Raw genomic sequence first — 17,809 nt, forward strand, 5'->3', positions numbered from 1 at the left:
GAGAGGCGGGGGCATTTGATTTCCATGGGGGGGCTTTATTTCCATGGGGGGGTGTATTTGATTAGTGCACTACAAAGAGCCCAAACCCTATGTTTCCTAGTCCAAAGTAGTGTACCCTATGGTTCCTAGTCCAAAGTAGTGTACCCTATGGTTCCTAGTCCAAAGTAGTGTACCCTTTGGTTCCTAGTCCAATGTAGTGTACCCTATGGTTCCTAGTCCAAAGTAGTGTACCCTATGGTTCCTAGTCCAATGTAGTGTACCCTATGATTCCTAGTCCAATGTAGTGTACCCTATGGTTCCTAGTCCAATGTAGTGTACCCTATGGTTCCTAGTCCAATGTAGTGTACCCTATGGTTCCTAGTCCAATGTAGTGTACCCTATGGTTCCTAGTCCAATGTAGTGTACCCTATGGTTCCTAGTCCAATGTAGTGTACCCTATGGTTCCTAGTCCAATGTAGTGTACCCTATGGTTCCTAGTCCAATGTAGTGTACCCTATGGTTCCTAGTCCAATGTAGTGTACCCTATGGTTCCTAGTCCAATGTAGTGTACCCTATGGTTCCTAGCCCAATGTAGTGTACCCTATGGTTCCTAGTCCAATGTAGTGTACCCTATGCTTCCTAGTCCAATGTAGTGTACCCTATGGTTCCTAGTCCAAAGTAGTGTACCCTATGGTTCCTAGTCCAAAGTAGTGTACCCTATGGTTCCTAGTCCAAAGTAGTGTACCCTATGGTTCCTAGTCCAATGTAGTGTACCCTATGGTTCCTAGTCCAAAGTAGTGTACCCTATGGTTCCTAGCCCAATGTAGTGTACCCTATGGTTCCTAGCCCAATGTAGTGTACCCTATGGTTCCTAGTCCAATGTAGTGTACCCTATGCTTCCTAGTCCAATGTAGTGTACCCTATGGTTCCTAGTCCAATGTAGTGTACCCTATGGTTCCTAGTCCAATGTAGTGTACCCTATGCTTCCTAGTCCAATGTAGTGTACCCTATGGTTCCTAGTCCAAAGTAGTGTACCCTATGGTTCCTAGTCCAAAGTAGTGTACCCTATGGTTCCTAGTCCAATGTAGTGTACCCTATGGTTCCTAGTCCAAAGTAGTGTACCCTATGGTTCCTAGCCCAATGTAGTGTACCCTATGGTTCCTAGCCCAATGTAGTGTACCCTATGGTTCCTAGTTCAATGTAGTGTACCCTATGGTTCCTAGTCCAATGTAGTGTACCCTATGGTTCCTAGTCCAAAGTAGTGTACCCTATGGTTCCTAGTCCAAAGTAGTGTACCCTATGGTTCCTAGTCCAAAGTAGTGTACCCTATGGTTCCTAGCCCAATGTAGTGTACCCTATGGTTCCTAGCCCAATGTAGTGTACCCTATGGTTCCTAGTCCAATGTAGTGTACCCTATGGTTCCTAGCCCAATGTAGTGTACCCTATGGTTCCTAGTCCAATGTAGTGTACCCTATGGTTCCTAGTCCAAAGTAGTGTACCCTATGGTTCCTAGCCCAATGTAGTGTACCCTATGGTTCCTAGTCCAATGTAGTGTACCCTATGGTTCCTAGCCCAATGTAGTGTACCCTATGGTTCCTAGCCCAATGTAGTGTACCCTATGGTTCCTAGTCCAAAGTAGTGTACCCTATGGTTCCTAGTCCAAAGTAGTGTACCCTATGGTTCCTAGTCCAAAGTAGTGTACCCTATGGTTCCTAGTCCAAAGTAGTGTACCCTATGGTTCCTAGTCCAATGTAGTGTACCCTATGGAGAATAGGGTACCATTTGGGCCAGACTGTTAAAGTACACCCAGGGTTATTCTTCTTCGACATGTAGAAACAAATTAAACATGACGTCTTCATTCAAACATTTTTTTTTTACTTTGTCAAATGTTAAAAAACATCAGTTTCCCTCCAATACAGAATCATTACTACAACACAACACACACGCTCAATAACTACATGTCGAATATATCCTCTTATTCTTCAGAGTCTGAAATGCACAAACATTTTCAATATAATAGTTGTTGTATTTAATGGACGTGATCCCTCTTTCCCACGTAGAGACCAGAACCAGAAGGTTTTCTAAAAGAGATTTGAGACGTCGCGGTTCGTCATATAATATGAAACCCAACGGTCCCTTCGCAGATCGTGTTTTACAACCGTAACGCTCAAAGTTTATTTGTATGTCCTACAAGTGTCATTTCCCCCAGTGAGTCAAAGCTCTGCCATCCACCAGGCCACGGGGGGGCAGGATGGCCTCAGGTCTGTTGGATACACCTGTGTCCCAAATGGCACCCTATTCCCTATATAGTGATCTACTTTGGACCGGAGCTCTGGACTGTCACAGGCCTCGGTCAAAAGTAGTGCACTAGATAGCGAATAGGGTGCCATTTGGGGCAGAACCCTAAGAATGCCTTTCAAGCAACATAAGACCCTCGGAAGGAACCTAAGACATCGTCATAGCAACCTAATCCCCCTCTCAGATCTTCAGATCGTCTATTCTGGTCTTGTTGTTGCCGTGTTTAGCAGTGGTGCGTCCAGCCCGGGCTAGAGATGGGGAACCTGGCTCCGACCCCCCCCACGTTTCTCCTCCACCCTTCTTCCCTTTCAAGTCCCCCTCCTCTTCCGGCTGCCTGCTGCCACTCCTCTCCACCGCCAGGTTGTCCTTGTTCTGCTTGTAGGCTGCCTTGTTGTGGTAGGGCTGGTAGGTGGAGTCAGTCTCCTCAGATAGCGGGGACATGTTATAGCTGGGGACAGGAGGGTATGCTGGCTGGACCTGCTGGTCTGGTTGGAGTTGGGGGTAGGCTGGCTGGCCTCCGTGGTAGTGGTCGTAGCTGGGAGCGTAGGGTACAGCCTCATCCACCTCGCTGGGCTCCTTGGAGACAGAGTCTGAGCTCAGATCCTCCTGGTGGTACTTTATCCCCTGGCGACACTTAGTGGATCCCAGGTGGTACATCTCTATCAGGTTGAGGAACAGAGACAAACCTGCCACTACTAGCATGAAGATGATGAAGATGGTTTTCTCTGTGGGTCGGGAGATGTAGCAGTTGACTGTGTTGGGGCAGGGCGAGCGGTCACAGGTGTACATGGGCTGCAGCTGGAAGCCATAGAGCAGGTACTGCATGACGATGAAGCCCACCTCGAACAGCGTCTTGAAGATGACGTTGAACACGTAGGTCCTCAGTAGTTCCCCCTTCAGTCGAACCCTACCACTGTTGTCCCTCACCGGGGCTTTACAGGCTTTGGTCTCCAGCAAGGGTGGTTTGTCCCCGGCCCGATCTGCGTCCTTCTCTCTCTGCTTCTGTTTCTCCTCCATCCTCACCAGGTGTAATATATGACCCAGGTAAATGAGGGTGGGCGTGGAGACGAATATGATCTGTAGGACCCAGAAGCGGACGTGAGAGATGGGGAAGGTGATGTCATAACAGACGTTCTCACATCCAGGTTGCTTGGTGTCGCAGGTGAACCCTGACTGCTCGTCCCCCCACACCTACCGGGAACACAACGGAAATAACAAATTGCATTTTTTTTTAATTAAAAAAATACATTTTAGTGTGTGTGTATTGTTGTACCAATGGCTGACGCTCTAAACGTATTTTTAAAGGTGTCAAATAATTCTTATTGACCTTCTCTGCTGCCGCGCTCAGGACCAGGATCCTAAAGATGAAGAGGACCGTGAGCCAGACCTTTCCGACTACGGTGCTGTGTTCCTGGGCTTTCTCCAACAACTTCCCCAACAGGTTCCAGTCCCCCATGGTAGTAGCAGACTACTGTGGCTGTAGGGAGGGAGAGCGAGGGGAGAGAGGGACTAGTTAAAACATAGACAGCAGGTTCCAGTCCCCCCTCCCATGGAAGTGACAGATCAGAGCCCTGGCTGTAAGGGGAGAAAAATACTAGCTAACCACAGATCATATATGTAGCTGGAGAGAGAGACTGAAGGGAACGGAGAGAGAAAGGAGAGAGAGACCGAAGGGAACGGAGAGAGAGGAGAGAGAGACCGAAGGGAACGGGGAGAGAGAGGAGAGAGAGACCGAAGGGAACGGGGAGAGAGAGGAGAGAGAGACCGAAGGGAACGGGGAGAGAGAGGAGAGAGAGACCGAAGGGAACAGAGAGAGAGGAGAGAGAGACTGAAGGGAATGGAGAGAGAGGAGAGAGAGACCGAAGGGAACGGAGAGAGAGGAGAGAGAGACCGAAGGGAGAGGAGAGAGACCGAAGGGAACGGAGAGAGAGACCGAAGGGAACGGGGAGAGAGACCGAAGGGAATGGGGAGAGAGGAGAGAGAGACTGAAGGGAACGGGGAGAGAGGAGAGAGACCGAAGGTAGAGGAGAGAGGAGAGAGAGACCGAAGTGAGAGGAGAGAGGAGAGAGAGACCGAAGGAACGGAGAGGAGAGAGGAGAGAGAGACCGAAGTGAGAGGGGAGGGAGGAGAGAGAGACCGAAGGGAACGGGGAGGGAGGAGAGAGAGACCGAAAGGGAATGGAGAGAGAGACCGAAGGGAAGGAGAGAGAGAGACCGAAGGGAACGGAGAGAGAGACCGAAGGGAAGGGGAGAGAGAGACCGAAGGGAAGGGGAGAGAGGAGAGAGAGACCGAAGGGAAAGGGGAGAGAGAGACCGAAAGGAACGGGAGAGAGGAGAGAGAGACCGAAGGGAATGGGGAGAGAATGGAGAGAGAGACCGAAGGGAACGGGGAGAGAGAGAGAAGGGACGGAGAGAGAGACCGAAGGGAACGGGGGAGAGGAGAGAGAGACCGAAGGGAACGGGGAGAGAGGAGAGAGACCGAAGGGAACGGGGAGAGAGAGAGAGAGAGACCGAAGGGAACGGGGGAGAGGAGAGAGAGACCGAAGGGAACGGGAGAGAGGAGAGAGAGAGACCGAAGGGAACGGGAGAGAGAGAGACCGAAGGGAACGGAGAGAGAGACCGAAGGGAACGGGGAGGGGGAGAGAGAGGAGAGAGAGACCGAAAGGAACGGGGAGAGAGACCGAAGGGAACGGGGAGAGAGACCGAAGGGAACGGGGGGAGAGAGACCGAAGGGAACGGGGAGAGAGGAGAGAGAGACTGAAGGGAACGGGGAGAGAGAGAGAGACCGAAGGTAACGGGGGGGAGAGGAGAGAGAGACCGAAGGAGGGGGAGAGGAGAGAGAGACCGAAGGAAGAGGAGGGAGGAGAGAGAGACCGAAGGGAATGGAGAGAGAGACCGAAGGGAACGGAGAGAGAGACCGAAGGGAACGGGAAGAGAGAGAGAGACCGAAGGGAACGGGGAGAGAGACCGAAGGGAACGGGGAGAGAGAGGAGAGAGAGACCAAAAGGGAAACGGGGAGAGAGAGAGAGAAAGGAACGGGGAGAGAGGAGAGAGAGACCGAAGGGAACGGGGGAGAGAGAGAGAGACCGAAGGGAACGGGGAGAGAGGAGAGAGAGACCGAAGGGAACGGGGAGAGAGGAGAGAGAGACCGAAGGGAACGGGGAGAGGAGAGAGAGAGACCGAAGGGAACGGAGAGAGAGGGAGAGAGACCGAAGGGAACGGAGAGAGAGACTGAAGGGAACGGGGAGAGAGAGGAGAGAGAGACCGAAAGGAACGGGGAGGGAGGAGAGAGAGACCGAAGGGAATGGAGAGAGAGACCGAAGGGAACGGAGAGAGAGACCGAAGGGAACGGAGAGAGAGGAGAGAGAGAGAAAGGGAAACAGGGAGAGAAGAGAGAGAGACCGAAGGGAACGGGGAGAGAGAGAGAGACCGAAGGGAACGGGGAGAGGAGAGAGAGACCGAAGGGAACGGGGAGAGAGGAGAGAGAGACCGAAGGGAACGGGAGAGGAGAGAGAGAGACCGAAGGAACGGAGAGAAAGGAGAGAGAGACCGAAGGGAACGGGGGAGAGAAGAGAGAGACCGAAGGGAACGGGGAGAGAAGAGAGAGAGACCGAAGGGAACGGGAGAGAGAGAGAGAGACCGAAGGGAACGGGGGGAGAGGAGAGAGAGACCGAAGGGAACGGGGAGAGAGGAGAGAGAGACCGAAGGGAACGGGGAGAGAGAGAGAGAGAGACCGAAGGGAACGGAGAGAGGGAGAAAGACCGAAGGGAACGGGGAGAGGAGAGAGAGAGACCGAAGGGAACGGGGAGAGAGACCGAAGGGAACGGGGAGAGAGGAGAGAGAGACCGAAGGGAACGGAGAGAGAGGAGAGAGAGACCGAAGGGAACGGAGAGAGAGGAGAGAGAGACCGAAGGGAACGGAGAGAGAGGAGAGAGAGACCGAAGGGAACGGGGAGAGAGACCGAAGGGAACAGAGAGATAGGAGAGAGAGACCGAAGGGAATGGAGATAGAGGAGAGAGAGACCGAAGGGAACGGAGAGAGAGACCGAAGGGAACGGAGAGAGAGACCGAAGGGAACAGAGAGATAGGAGAGAGAGACCGAAGGGAATGGAGATAGAGGAGAGAGAGACCGAAGGGAACGGGGAGAGAGGAGAGAGAGACCGAAGGGAACGGAGAGAGAGACCGAAAGGAACAGGGAGAGAGAGACCGAAGGGAACGGGGAGATAGGAGAGAGAGACCGAAAGGAATGGGGAGAGAGAGGAGAGAGAGACCGAAAGGAACGGGGGAGAGAGAGGAGAGAGAGACCGAAAGGAACGGGGAGAGAGGAGAGAGAGACCGAAGGGAACGGGAGAGAGAGGAGAGAGAGACCGAAGGGAAGGGGAGAGAGGGAGAGAGACCGAAGGGAACGGGAGAGAGGAGAGAGAGAAGGGAGAGGAAGGGAACGGGGAGAGAGGAGAGAGAGACCGAAGGGAACGGGAGAGAGAGAGAGAGAGACCGAAGGGAACGGGAGAGAGAGGAGAGAGAGACCGAAGGGAACGGGAGAGAGAGGAGAGAGAGACCGAAGGGAAGGAGAGAGAGAGACCGAAGGGAGAGAGAGGCCAAAGGGAATGGAGAGAGAGACCGAAGGGAGAGGAGAGAGGAGAGAGAGACCGAAGGGAGAGGAGAGAGAGGAGAGAGAGACCGAAGGGAACGGGGAGAGAGAGGAGAGAGAGACCGAAGGGAACGGAGAGAGAGACGAAGGGAACGGGAGAGAGAGAGAAGGGAACGGAGAGGAGACCGAAGGGAACGGAGAGAGAGACCGAAGGGAACGGGAGAGAGACCGAAGGGAACAGAGAGAGAGACCGAAGGGAACAGAGAGATAGGAGAGAGAGACGAAGGGAACGGAGAGAGAGGAGAGAGAGACCGAAGGGAACGGAGAGAGAGGAGAGAGAGACCGAAGGGAACGGGGAGAGAGAGAGAGAGACCGAAGGGAGAGGAGAGAGGAGAGAGAGACCGAAGTGAGAGGAGAGAGGAGAGAGAGACCGAAGGGAGAGGAGGGAGGAGAGAGAGACCGAAGGGAATGGAGAGAGAGACCGAAGGGAACGGAGAGAGAGACCGAAGGGAACGGAGAGAGAGACCGAAGGGAACGGGAGAGAGACCGAAGGGAACGGGGAGAGAAGGAAGAGAGAGACCGAAGGGAAACGGGGAGAGAGAGACCGAAAGGAACGGGGAGAGAGGAGAGAGAGACCGAAGGGAACGGGAGAGAGAGAGAGAGACCGAAGGGAACGGGGGGGAGAGAGAGAGAGAGACCGAAGGGAACGGGGGAGAGAGGAGAGAGAGACCGAAGGGAACGGGGAGAGGAGAGAGAGAGACCGAAGGGAAGGGGAGAGAGACCGAAGGGAAGGAGAGAGAGACCGAAGGGAACGAAGGGAGAGAGAGAGGAGAGAGAGACGAAGGGAACGGAAGAGGAACCAAAGGGGAGGGAGGAGAGAGAGACCGAAGGGAATGGAGAGAGAGACCGAAGGGAACGGAGAGAGAGACCGAAGGGAACGGAGAGAGAGGAGAGAGAGACCGAAAGGGAAACAGGGAGAGAAGAGAGAGAGACCGAAGGGAAGGAGAGAGGGGAGAGAGACCGAAGGGAAGGGGGGAGAGGAGAGAGAGACCGAAGGGAACGGGGAGAGAGGAGAGAGAGACCGAAGGGAAGGGGAGAGGAGAGAGAGAGACCGAAGGGAACGGAGAGAAAGGAGAGAGAGACCGAAGGGAACGGGAGAGAGAGAGAGACCGAAGGGAACGGGAGAGAAGAGAGAGAGACCGAAGGGAACCGGGAGAGAGGAGAGAGACCGAAGGGAACGGGGGAGAGGGAGAGAGAGACCGAAGGGAACGGGGGAGAGAGGAGAGAGAGACCGAAGGGAACGGGGAGAGAGAGAGAGAGACCGAAGGGAACGGGGAGAGAGAGACCGAAGGGAACGGAGAGAGAGACCGAAGGGAACGGAGAGAGAGACCGAAGGGAACAGAGAGAGAGGAGAGAGAGACCGAAGGGAACGGAGAGAGAGGAGAGAGAGACCGAAGGGAACGGGAAGAGAGGAGAGAGAGACCGAAGGGAACGGAGAGAGGAGAGAGAGACCGAAGGGAACGAGGAGAGAGAGACCGAAGGGAACGGAGAGATAGGAGAGAGAGACCGAAGGGAATGGAGATAGAGGAGAGAGAGACCGAAGGGAACGGAGAGAGAGACGAAGGGAACGGAGAGAGAGACGAAGGGAACGGAGAGATAGGAGAGAGAGACCGAAGGGAATGGAGATAGAGGAGAGAGAGACCGAAGGGAACGGGGAGAGAGGAGAGAGAGACCGAAATGGAAACGGGGAGAGAGGAGAGAGAGACCGAAAGGAACGGGGAGAGGAGAGAGACCGAAGGGAACGGGGAGATAGGAGAGAGAGACCGAAGGGAACGGGAGAGAGAGGAGAGAGAGACCGAAAGGAACGGGAGAGAGAGGAGAGAGAGACCGAAAGGAACGGGAGAGAGAGGAGAGAGAGACCGAAAGGGAACGGGGAGAGAGAGAGAGAGAGACCGAAGGGAACGGGGAGAGAGGAGAGAGACCGAAGGGAACGGGGAGAGAGAGAGAGAGAGACCGAAGGGAACGGGGAGGAGAGGGAGGAGAGAGAGACCGAAGGGAACGGAGGAGAGAGAGGGAGAGAGAGAGGAGAGAGACCGAAGGGAACGGGGAGAGAGAGGAGAGAGAGACCGAAAGGAACGGGGAGAGAGAGGAGAGAGAGACCGAAGGGAACGGAGAGAGAGGAGAGAGAGACCGAAGGGAGAGGAGAGAGAGGCCAAAGGGAATGGAGAGAGAGACCGAAGGGAGAGGAGAGAGAGGAGAGAGAGACCGAAGGGGGAGAGAGAGAGAGAGGAGAGAGAGACCGAAGGGAACGGAGAGAGAGGAGAGAGAGACCGAAGGGAAGGGAACGGAGAGAGAGACGAAGGGAACGGAGAGAGAGACGAAAGGGAAGGGAAGAGGAGAGAGAGACCGAAGGGAACGGGGAGAGAGAGAGAGACCGAAGGGGAACAGAGAGAGAGAGAAGGGAACAGAGAGATAGGAGAGAGAGACCGAAGGGAACGGAGAGAGAGGAGAGAGAGACCGAAGGGAACGGGAGAGAGGAGAGAGAGACCGAAGGGAACGGGAAGAGAGGAGAGAGAGACCGAAGGGAACGGGAGAGAGAGAGAGACGGGGAGAGGAGAGAGAGGGACGGGGAGAGAGAGAGGGAACGGGAGAGAGGAGAGAGAGACCGAAGTGAACAGAGAGAGAGGAGAGAGAGACCGAAGGGAGAGAGAGAGGAGGGAGAGACCGAAGGGAACGGAGAGAGAGGAGAGAGAGACCGAAGGGAGAGGAGAGAGGAGAGAGAGACCAAAGGGAACGGAGAGAGAGGAGAGAGAGACCGAAGGGAACGGAGAGAGTTCATCCCATATGGTAGCAAGTGTCTGGAGGAGAGACTAGATTAGTCAATGTGTCTGGAGGAGAGAGAGAGACAAGACTAGTTAATGTGTCTGGAGGAGAGAAACTAGACTAGTTAATGTGTCTGGAGGAGAGAGAGAGACTAGACTAGTTAATGTGTCTGGAGGAGAGAAACTAGACTAGTTAATGTGTCTGGAGTAGAGAGAGAGACTAGACTAGTTAATGTATCTGGAGGAGAGAGACTAGACTAGTTAATGTGTCTGGAGTAGAGAGAGAGACCAGACTAGTTAATGTGTCTGGAGAGAGAGAGACTAGACTAGTTAATGTGTCTGGAGGAGAGAAACTAGACTAGTTAATGTGTCTGGAGTAGAGAGAGAGACTAGACTAGTTAATGTGTCTGGAGGAGAGAGACTAGACTAGTTAATGTGTCTGGAGTAGAGAGAGAGACCAGACTAGTTAATGTGTCTGGAGGAGAGAGACTAGACTAGTTAATGTGTCTGGAGTAGAGAGAGAGACCAGACTAGTTAATGTGTCTGGAGGAGAGAGACTAGACTAGTTAATGTGTCTGGAGGAGAGAGACTAGACTAGTTAATGTGTCTGGAGGAGAGAGACTAGACTAGTTAATGTGTCTGGAGGAGAGAGACTAGACTAGTTAATGTGTCTGGAGGAGAGAGACTAGACTAGTTAATGTGTCTGGAGGAGAGAGACTAGACTAGTTCATGTGTCTGGAGGAGAGAAGACTAGTTAATGTGTCTGGAGGAGAGAGACTAGACTAGTTAATGTGTCTGGTAGGAGAGAGACTAGACTAGTTAATGTGTCTGGAGAGAGAGAGACCAGACTAGTTAATGTGTCTGAGAGGAGAGAGACCAGACTAGTTAATGTGTCTGGAGGAGAGAGACTAGACTAGTTCATGTGTCTGGAGGAGAGGGACTAGACTAGTTCATGTGTCTGGAGGAGAGAAACTAGTTAATGTGTCTGGAGGGGAGAGAGAGAGACTAGACTAGTTCATGTGTCTGGAGGAGAGAAACTAGACTAGTTAATGTGTTAAAATAAAACATTCAAGGAGAGCCTCACACTGTAGCAGCTCAGGTGTAATGATTTAAAACCCAACGTTTGGACAGACAAGCTGTCTTCATCTGGGTATAATGACAAACACTGTGGGTCACTAGTTTATATCGTGTCAAAGGACACACACAGGTGTCTGTAATCATGTCTGGGTGTGGCCTGATATCATTGGTTCATTCTCAGATATGAATAACATACAAAAAACATGAATGGATAACATCACCCGCTTCCCTTGAAAAACAGTTTGCCCTACAGCCAATTCTGTTGAATCAAAAGAATGAGCAAAAAAACAATCAGATTTTGACAGAATTATGGCTGAGACGCAAAGAAAATTCAAGGAGAGGGGGGTACAAAAATTAATTAATTAATCCTGCTATTCTGAATATTCAAAACAAAACATAACATGACCTTTTTCATGTCAGGTCTGTATCTGTCAGGTCTGTATCTGTATCTGTCAGGTCTGTATCTGTCAGATCTGTATCTGTCAGGTCTGTATCTGTATCTGTCAGGTCGGTATCTGTCAGGTCTGTATCTGTATCTGTCAGGTCTGTATCTGTCAGGTCTGTATCTGTCAGGTCTGTATCTGTATCTGTCAGGTCTGTATCTGTCAGGTCTGTATCTGTCAGGTCTGTATCTGTCAGGTCTGTATCTGTATCTGTCAGCTCTGTATCTGTCAGGTCTGTATCTGTATCTCTCAGGTCTGTATCTGTCAGGTCTGTATCTGTATCTGTCAGGTCTGTATCTGTATCTGTCAGGTCTGTATCTGTCAGGTCTGTATCTGTATCTGTCAGCTCTGTATCTGTCAGGTCTGTATCTGTCAGGTCTGTATCTGTATCTGTCAGGTCTCTGTATCTGTATCTGTCAGGTCTGTATCTGTCAGGTCTGTATCTGTATCTGTCAGGTCTGTATCTGTATCTGTCAGGTCTGTATCTGTCAGGTCTGTATCTGTATCTGTCAGGTCTGTATCTGTATCTGTCAGGTCTGTATCTGTCAGGTCTGTATCTGTATCTGTCAGCTCTGTATCCGTCAGGTCTGTATCTGTCAGGTCTGTATCTGTATCTGTCAGGTCTGTATCTGTAGCTCTCTGTCAGGTCTGTATCTGTATCTGTCAGGTCTGTATCTGTATCTGTCAGGTCTGTATCTGTCAGGTCTGTATCTGTATCTGTCAGGTCTGTATCTCTATCTGTCAGGTCTGTATCTGTCAGGTCTGTATCTGTCTGGTTTGTATCTTTATCTGTCAGGTCTGTATCTGTCAGGTCTGTATCTGTATCTGTCAGGTCTTTATCTGTCAGGTCTGTATCTGTCAGGTCTGTATCTGTATCTGTCAGGTCTGTATCTGTATCTGTCAGGTCTGTATCTGTCAGGTCTGTATCTGTATCTGTCAGGTCTGTATCTCTATCTGTCAGGTCTGTATCTGTCAGGTCTGTATCTGTCTGGTTTGTATCTTTATCTGTCAGGTCTGTATCTGTCAGGTCTGTATCTGTATCTGTCAGGTCTTTATCTGTCAGGTCTGTATCTGTCAGGTCTGTATCTGTATCTGTCAGGTCTGTATCTGTCAGGTCTGTATCTGTCAGGTCTGTATCTGTCAGGTCTGTATCTGTCAGGTCTGTAGGTCTGTATCTGTCAGGTTTGTATCTGTCAGGTCTGTATCTGTCAGGTCTCAGGTCTGTATCTGTCAGGTCTGTATCTGTATCTGTCAGGTCTGTTTTCTGTCAGGTCTGTATCTGTATCTGTCAGGTCTGTATCTGTCAGGTCTGTATCTGTATCTGTCAGGTCTGTATCTGTCAGGTCTGTATCTGTCAGGTCTGTATCTGTATCTGTCAGGTCTGTTTTCTGTCAGGGTCTGTATCTGTCAGGTCTGTATCTGTCAGGTCTGTATCTGTCAGGTCTGTATCTGTATCTGTCAGGTCTGTATCTGTCAGGTCTGTATCTGTATCTGTCAGGTCTGTATCTGTATATGTCAGGTCTGTATCTGTCAGGTCTGTATCTGTATCTGTCAGGTCTGTATCTGTCAGGTCTGTATCTGTCAGGTCTGTATCTGTATCTGTCAGGTCTGTATCTGTATCTGTCAGGTCTGTATCTGTCAGGTCTGTATCTGTATCTGTCAGGTCTGTATCTGTCAGGTCTGTATCTGTCAGGTCTGTATCTGTATCTGTCAGGTCTGTATCTGTCAGGTCTGTATCTGTCAGGTCTGTATCTGTATCTGTCAGGTCTGTTTTCTGTCAGGTCTGTATCTGTCAGGTCTGTATCTGTCAGGGTCTGTATCTGTATCTGTCAGGTCTGTATCTGTATCTGTCAGGTCTGTATCTGTCAGGTCTGTATCTGTATCAGGTCTGTATCTGTCAGGTCTGTATCTGTATCTGTCAGGTCTGTATCTGTCAGGTCTGTATCTGTCAGGTCTGTATCTGTATCTGTCAGGTCTGTATCTGTCAGGTCTGTATCTGTCTGGTTTGTATCTTTATCTGTCAGGTCTGTATCTGTCAGGTCTGTATCTGTATCTGTCAGGTCTGTATCTGTATCTGTCAGGTCTGTATCTGTCAGGTCTGTATCTGTCAGGTCTGTATCTGTCAGGTCTGTATCTGTCAGGTCTGTATCTGTCAGGTCTGTATCTGTCAGGTCTCTATCTGTCAGGTCTGTATCTGTATCTGTCAGGTCTGTATCTGTATCTGTCAGGTCTGTATCTGTCAGGTCTGTATCTGTCAGGTCTGTCAGGTCTGTATCTGTCAGGTCTGGTCTGTATCTGTATCTGTCAGACTGTATCTGTATCTGTCAGGTCTGTATCTGTATCTGTCAGGTCTGTATCTGTATCTGTATCTGTATCTGTCAGGTCTGTATCTGTCAGGTCTGTATCTGTATCTGTCAGGTCTGTATCTGTATCTGTCAGGTCTGTATCTGTCAGGTCTGTATCTGTCAGGTCTGTATCTGTCAGGTCTGTATCTGTCAGGTCTGTATCTGTATCTGTCAGGTCCATATCATTTAAACTGTTACATAAATATAATCGCTGCCTTGTGTGAAAAGAGCGCAGGAGACAACTGTCCTCAATGTGTCCTGTCCCTGTCTTCCAATAGACTGACTCACAACAGGAGGGCCAAGATCAGAGGAGTATCCCAAACTTGTGTGTGTGTGTGTGTGTGTGTGTGTGTGTGTGTGTGTGTGTGTGTGTGTGTGTGTGTGTGTTTCTTCACACCTCTGTCTACAGGGCAGGTAGTGACACAGACAGGTTTATATTACATTTAGGATGGGGGTATATTTGGACCCGGGGACAGCAGGTTGTAGCCAGGGATAGTATAGAGAGAGGCCTGTGTGTGTCTAGAGACTGTCATTACAGACTGTAGGAATTAGACAGTATTTAGTTATAACTAGAGACTAACGCCAGTCTGACTGCCATTACAGACTGTAGGAATTAGACAGTATTTAGTTATAACTAGAGACTAAACTGTCATTACAGACTGTAGGAATTAGACAGTATTTGGTTATAATTAGAGACTAACGTCAGTCTGACTGTCATTACAGACAGCTAGTAGATATGATCCATGACTGAGTTTGGTCTGTAATCAACAGGTCTAACAGTGGAGTCAGTTGTTGAGATTGGGCTGCTACTGTTTGGGAAAGAGCAACAGTTAATGACCATATCCTCTTCTGGAACACAACAATAACAACCAAATCATATCTGCCTTTTCAATACTGGGGTTCATTCAGAGATCTCAACCTCTTACGACACTGTATTCATTTACATCTTATAAGAAACTCATTTGTAGTAAAAAATTCCCCTCTGAAATAATGAGAATTATCTGAGAATAAAATATATGTTTCAGAATGATTCGCAATATATTTCAAGTGATTTTCATACTTTCAGACTCTTACCATGATGTCTGTTGTGTTTCTGTGTTACTGGGCCAAGTCCCCACCTTACTGGGTTACTGGGCCAAGTCCCCACCTTACTGGGTTACTGGGTCAAGTCCCCACCTTACTGGGTTACTGGGCCAAGTCCCCACCTTACTGGGTTACTGGGCCAAGTCCCCACCTTACTGGGTTACTGGGTCAAGTCCCCACCTTACTGGGTTACTGGGCCAAGTCCCCACCTTACTGGGTTACTGGGCCAAGTCCCCACCTTACTGGGTTACTGGGCCAAGTCCCCACCTTACTGGGTTACTGGGCCAAGTCCCCACCTTACTGGGTTACTGGGCCAAGTCCCCACCTTACTGGGTTACTGGGCCAAGTCCCCACCTTACTGGGTTACTGGGCCAAGTCCCCACCTTACTGGGTTACTGGGCCAAGTCCCCACCTTACTGGGTTACTGGGCCAAGTCCCCACCTTACTGGGTTACTGGGTTACTGGGCCAAGTCCCCACAATACTGGGTTACTGGGCCAAGTCCCCACCTTACTGGGTTACTGGGCCAAGTCCCCACCTTACTGGGTTACTGGGCCAATTCCCCACCTTACTGTGTTACTGGGCCAAGTCCCCACCTTACTGGGTTACTGGGCCAAGTCCCCACCTTACTGGGTTACTGGGCCAAGTCCCCACCTTACTGTGTTACTGGGCCAAGTCCCCACCTTACTGGGTTACTGGGCCAATTCCCCACCTTACTGTGTTACTGGGCCAAGTCCCCACCTTACTGGGTTACTGGGCCAAGTCCCCACCTTACTGGGTTACTGGGTTACTGGGCCAAGTCCCCACCTTACTGTGTTACTGGGCCAAGTCCCCAACTTACTGGGTTACTGGGCCAATTCCCCACCTTACTGTGTTACTGGGCCAAGTCCCCACCTTACTGGGTTACTGGGCCAAGTCCCCACCTTACTGGGCCAAGTCCCCACCTTATTGGGTTACTGGGCCAAGTCCCCACCTTACTGGGTTACTGGGCCAAGTCCCCACCTTACTGGGTCAAGTCCCCACCTTACTGGGCCAAGTCCCCACCTTATTGGGTTACTGGGCCAAGTCCCCACCTTACTGGGTTACTGGGTTACTGGGACAAGTCCCCACCTTACTGTGTTACTGGGCCGAGTCCCCACCTTACTGGGTTACTGGGTCAAGTCCCCACCTTACTGGGCCAAGTCCCCACCTTACTGGGTTACTTGGCCAAGTCCCCACCTTACTGGGTTACTGGGTCAAGTCCCCACCTTACTGGGTTACTGGGCCAAGTCCCCACCTTACTGGGTTACTGGGTCAAGTCCCCACCTTACTCGGTTACTGGGCCAAGTCCCCAACTTACTCGGTTACTGGGTCAAGTCCCCACCTTACTCGGTTACTGGGTCAAGTCCCCACCATTCTGTGTTACTGGGTCAAGTCCCCACCTTACTGGGTTACTGGGTCAAGTCCCCACCTTACTGGGTTACTGGGCCAAGTCCCCACCTTACTGGGTTACTGGGCCAAGTCCCCACCTTATACTGGGTTACTGGGTCAAGTCCCCACCTTACTGGGTTACTGGGCCAAGTCCCCAGCTTACTGGGTTACTGGGACAAGTCCCCACCTTACTGGGTTACTGGGACAAGTCCCCACCTTACTGGGTTACTGGGCCAAGTCCCCACAATACTGGGTTACTGGGCCAAGTCCCCACCTTACGGTTACTGGGTTACTGGGCCAAGTCCCCACCTTACTGGGTTACTGGGTTACTGGGCCAAGTCCCCACAATACTGGGTTACTGGGCCAAGTCCCCACAATACTGGGTTACTGGGCCAAGTGCCCACCTTACTGGGTTACTGGGCCAAGTCCCCACAATACTGGGTTACTGGGCCAAGTCCCCACCTTACTGGGTTACTGGGCCAAGTCCCCACCTTAGTGGGTTACTGGGCCAAGTCCCCACAATACTGGGTTACTGGGCCAAGTCCCCACAATACTGGGTTACTGGGTCAAGTCCCCACAATACTGGGTTACTGGGCCAAGTCCCCACCTTACTGTGTTACTGGGTCAAGTCCCCACCTTACTGTGTTACTGGGTCAAGCCCCCACCTTACTGTGTTACTGGGTCAAGTCCCCACCTTACTGGGTTACTGGGTCAAGTCCCCACCTTACTGGGTTACTGGGCCAAGTCCCCACCTTACTGGGTTACTGGGTTACTGGGCCAAGTCCCCACCTTACTGGGTTACTGGGCCAAGTCCCCACCTTACTGGGCCAAGTCCCCACCTTACTGGGTTACTGGGTCAAGTCCCCACCTTACTGGGTTACTGGGTCAAGTCAACACCTTTACGTAGAAACTACATCTTTTCTCTCCATCCTAACAGTACCACACACAGAAATCCAGAGAGGAAGACTGAAACAGAAAGTAGAATATGGAAGTACCTACCTTGTCAGTCTACTGTCCCCAGAAGAGTAGCTCCCTGTGGGACTGAGGCCTATGTGGCTCCCCTCGTAGCCTCCCTTCTGCGTCTCTCCCTCCTCCCCTGTCCCTCTCTCTCTCCAACCCAGTGAGGCCTATGTGGCTCCCCTCGTAGCCTCCTTCCTTCTGCGTCTCTCCCTCCTCCCCTATCCCTCTCTCTCTCTCCAACCCAGTGAGGCCTATGTGGCTGGTTGCTCCTCTCTGCTGTCTCTCTCCTGTCCAGGTCTCAGCAGATGGAATGCCCTTGAATGGACAGGAAACACCAGACCAGCCCACCACTGGCCACAACAAGACCGTTCCACACCAACACACTCCCGTCTTCCCTCTTCAGTCAGTCAAGGCTTCTCCCAGTCTTCACTCCTAGAGTTCCTCTCTGACCCTCTCTGCCCTCCTAGAGTTCCTCTCTGAACCTTTCTTCCCTCCCAGAGTTCCTCTCTGACCCTCTCTCCCCTCCTAGAGTTCCTCTCCAATCCTCTCTTCACTCCTAGTGTTCCTCTCCAACCCTCTCTCCATGACTTCCCTCCTAGAGTTCCTCTCCGACCCTCTCTCCTTGTCTTCCCTCCTAGAGTTCCTCTCCGACCCTCTCTCCTTGTCTTCCCTCCTAGAGTTCCTCTCCGACCCTCTCTCCTTGTCTTCCCTCCTAGAGTTCCTCTCCGACCCTCCTCCTTGTCTTCCTCCTAGAGTTCCTCCCTGTCTTCCCTCCTAGAGTTCCTCTTCGACCCTCTCTCCTTGT

The 17,809-nt window shown here is 51.4% G+C and overlaps 1 protein-coding gene across 1 annotated transcript; it reads right to left on the bottom strand.

Annotated features, from left to right (window-relative positions):
* Positions 1-2,225: 2,225 nt before the first annotated feature.
* On the bottom strand, positions 2,226-17,701 carry LOC112236986 (gap junction alpha-3 protein). The gene is made up of 3 exons (XM_024405606.2): positions 17,044-17,701; positions 3,605-3,754; positions 2,226-3,468 (listed from the first exon to the last, which is right to left on the bottom strand). The coding sequence occupies exons 2-3, from the start codon at positions 3,731-3,733 to the stop codon at positions 2,458-2,460; spliced, it is 1,140 nt and encodes a 379-aa protein (XP_024261374.1). The 5' UTR covers positions 3,734-3,754; positions 17,044-17,701; the 3' UTR covers positions 2,226-2,457.
* Between the last annotated feature and the right edge of the window lie 108 nt (positions 17,702-17,809).

Source organism: Oncorhynchus tshawytscha, linkage group LG21 (assembly GCF_018296145.1).
Source record: "Oncorhynchus tshawytscha isolate Ot180627B linkage group LG21, Otsh_v2.0, whole genome shotgun sequence".
NCBI lineage: Eukaryota > Metazoa > Chordata > Actinopteri > Salmoniformes > Salmonidae > Oncorhynchus > Oncorhynchus tshawytscha.

What these genes read in the sequence shown, in the direction of transcription:
- LOC112236986 (XM_024405606.2), bottom strand. Translation starts at nt 3,733, where the DNA reads ATGGGGGACTGGAACCTGTTGGGGAAGTTGTTGGAGAAAGCCCAGGAA. An exon ending in TGAGCGCGGCAGCAGAGAAG is followed by an intron (nt 3,469 to 3,604) that starts GTCAATAAGAAT and finishes TGTTCCCGGTAG; the next exon opens with GTGTGGGGGGACGAGCAGTC.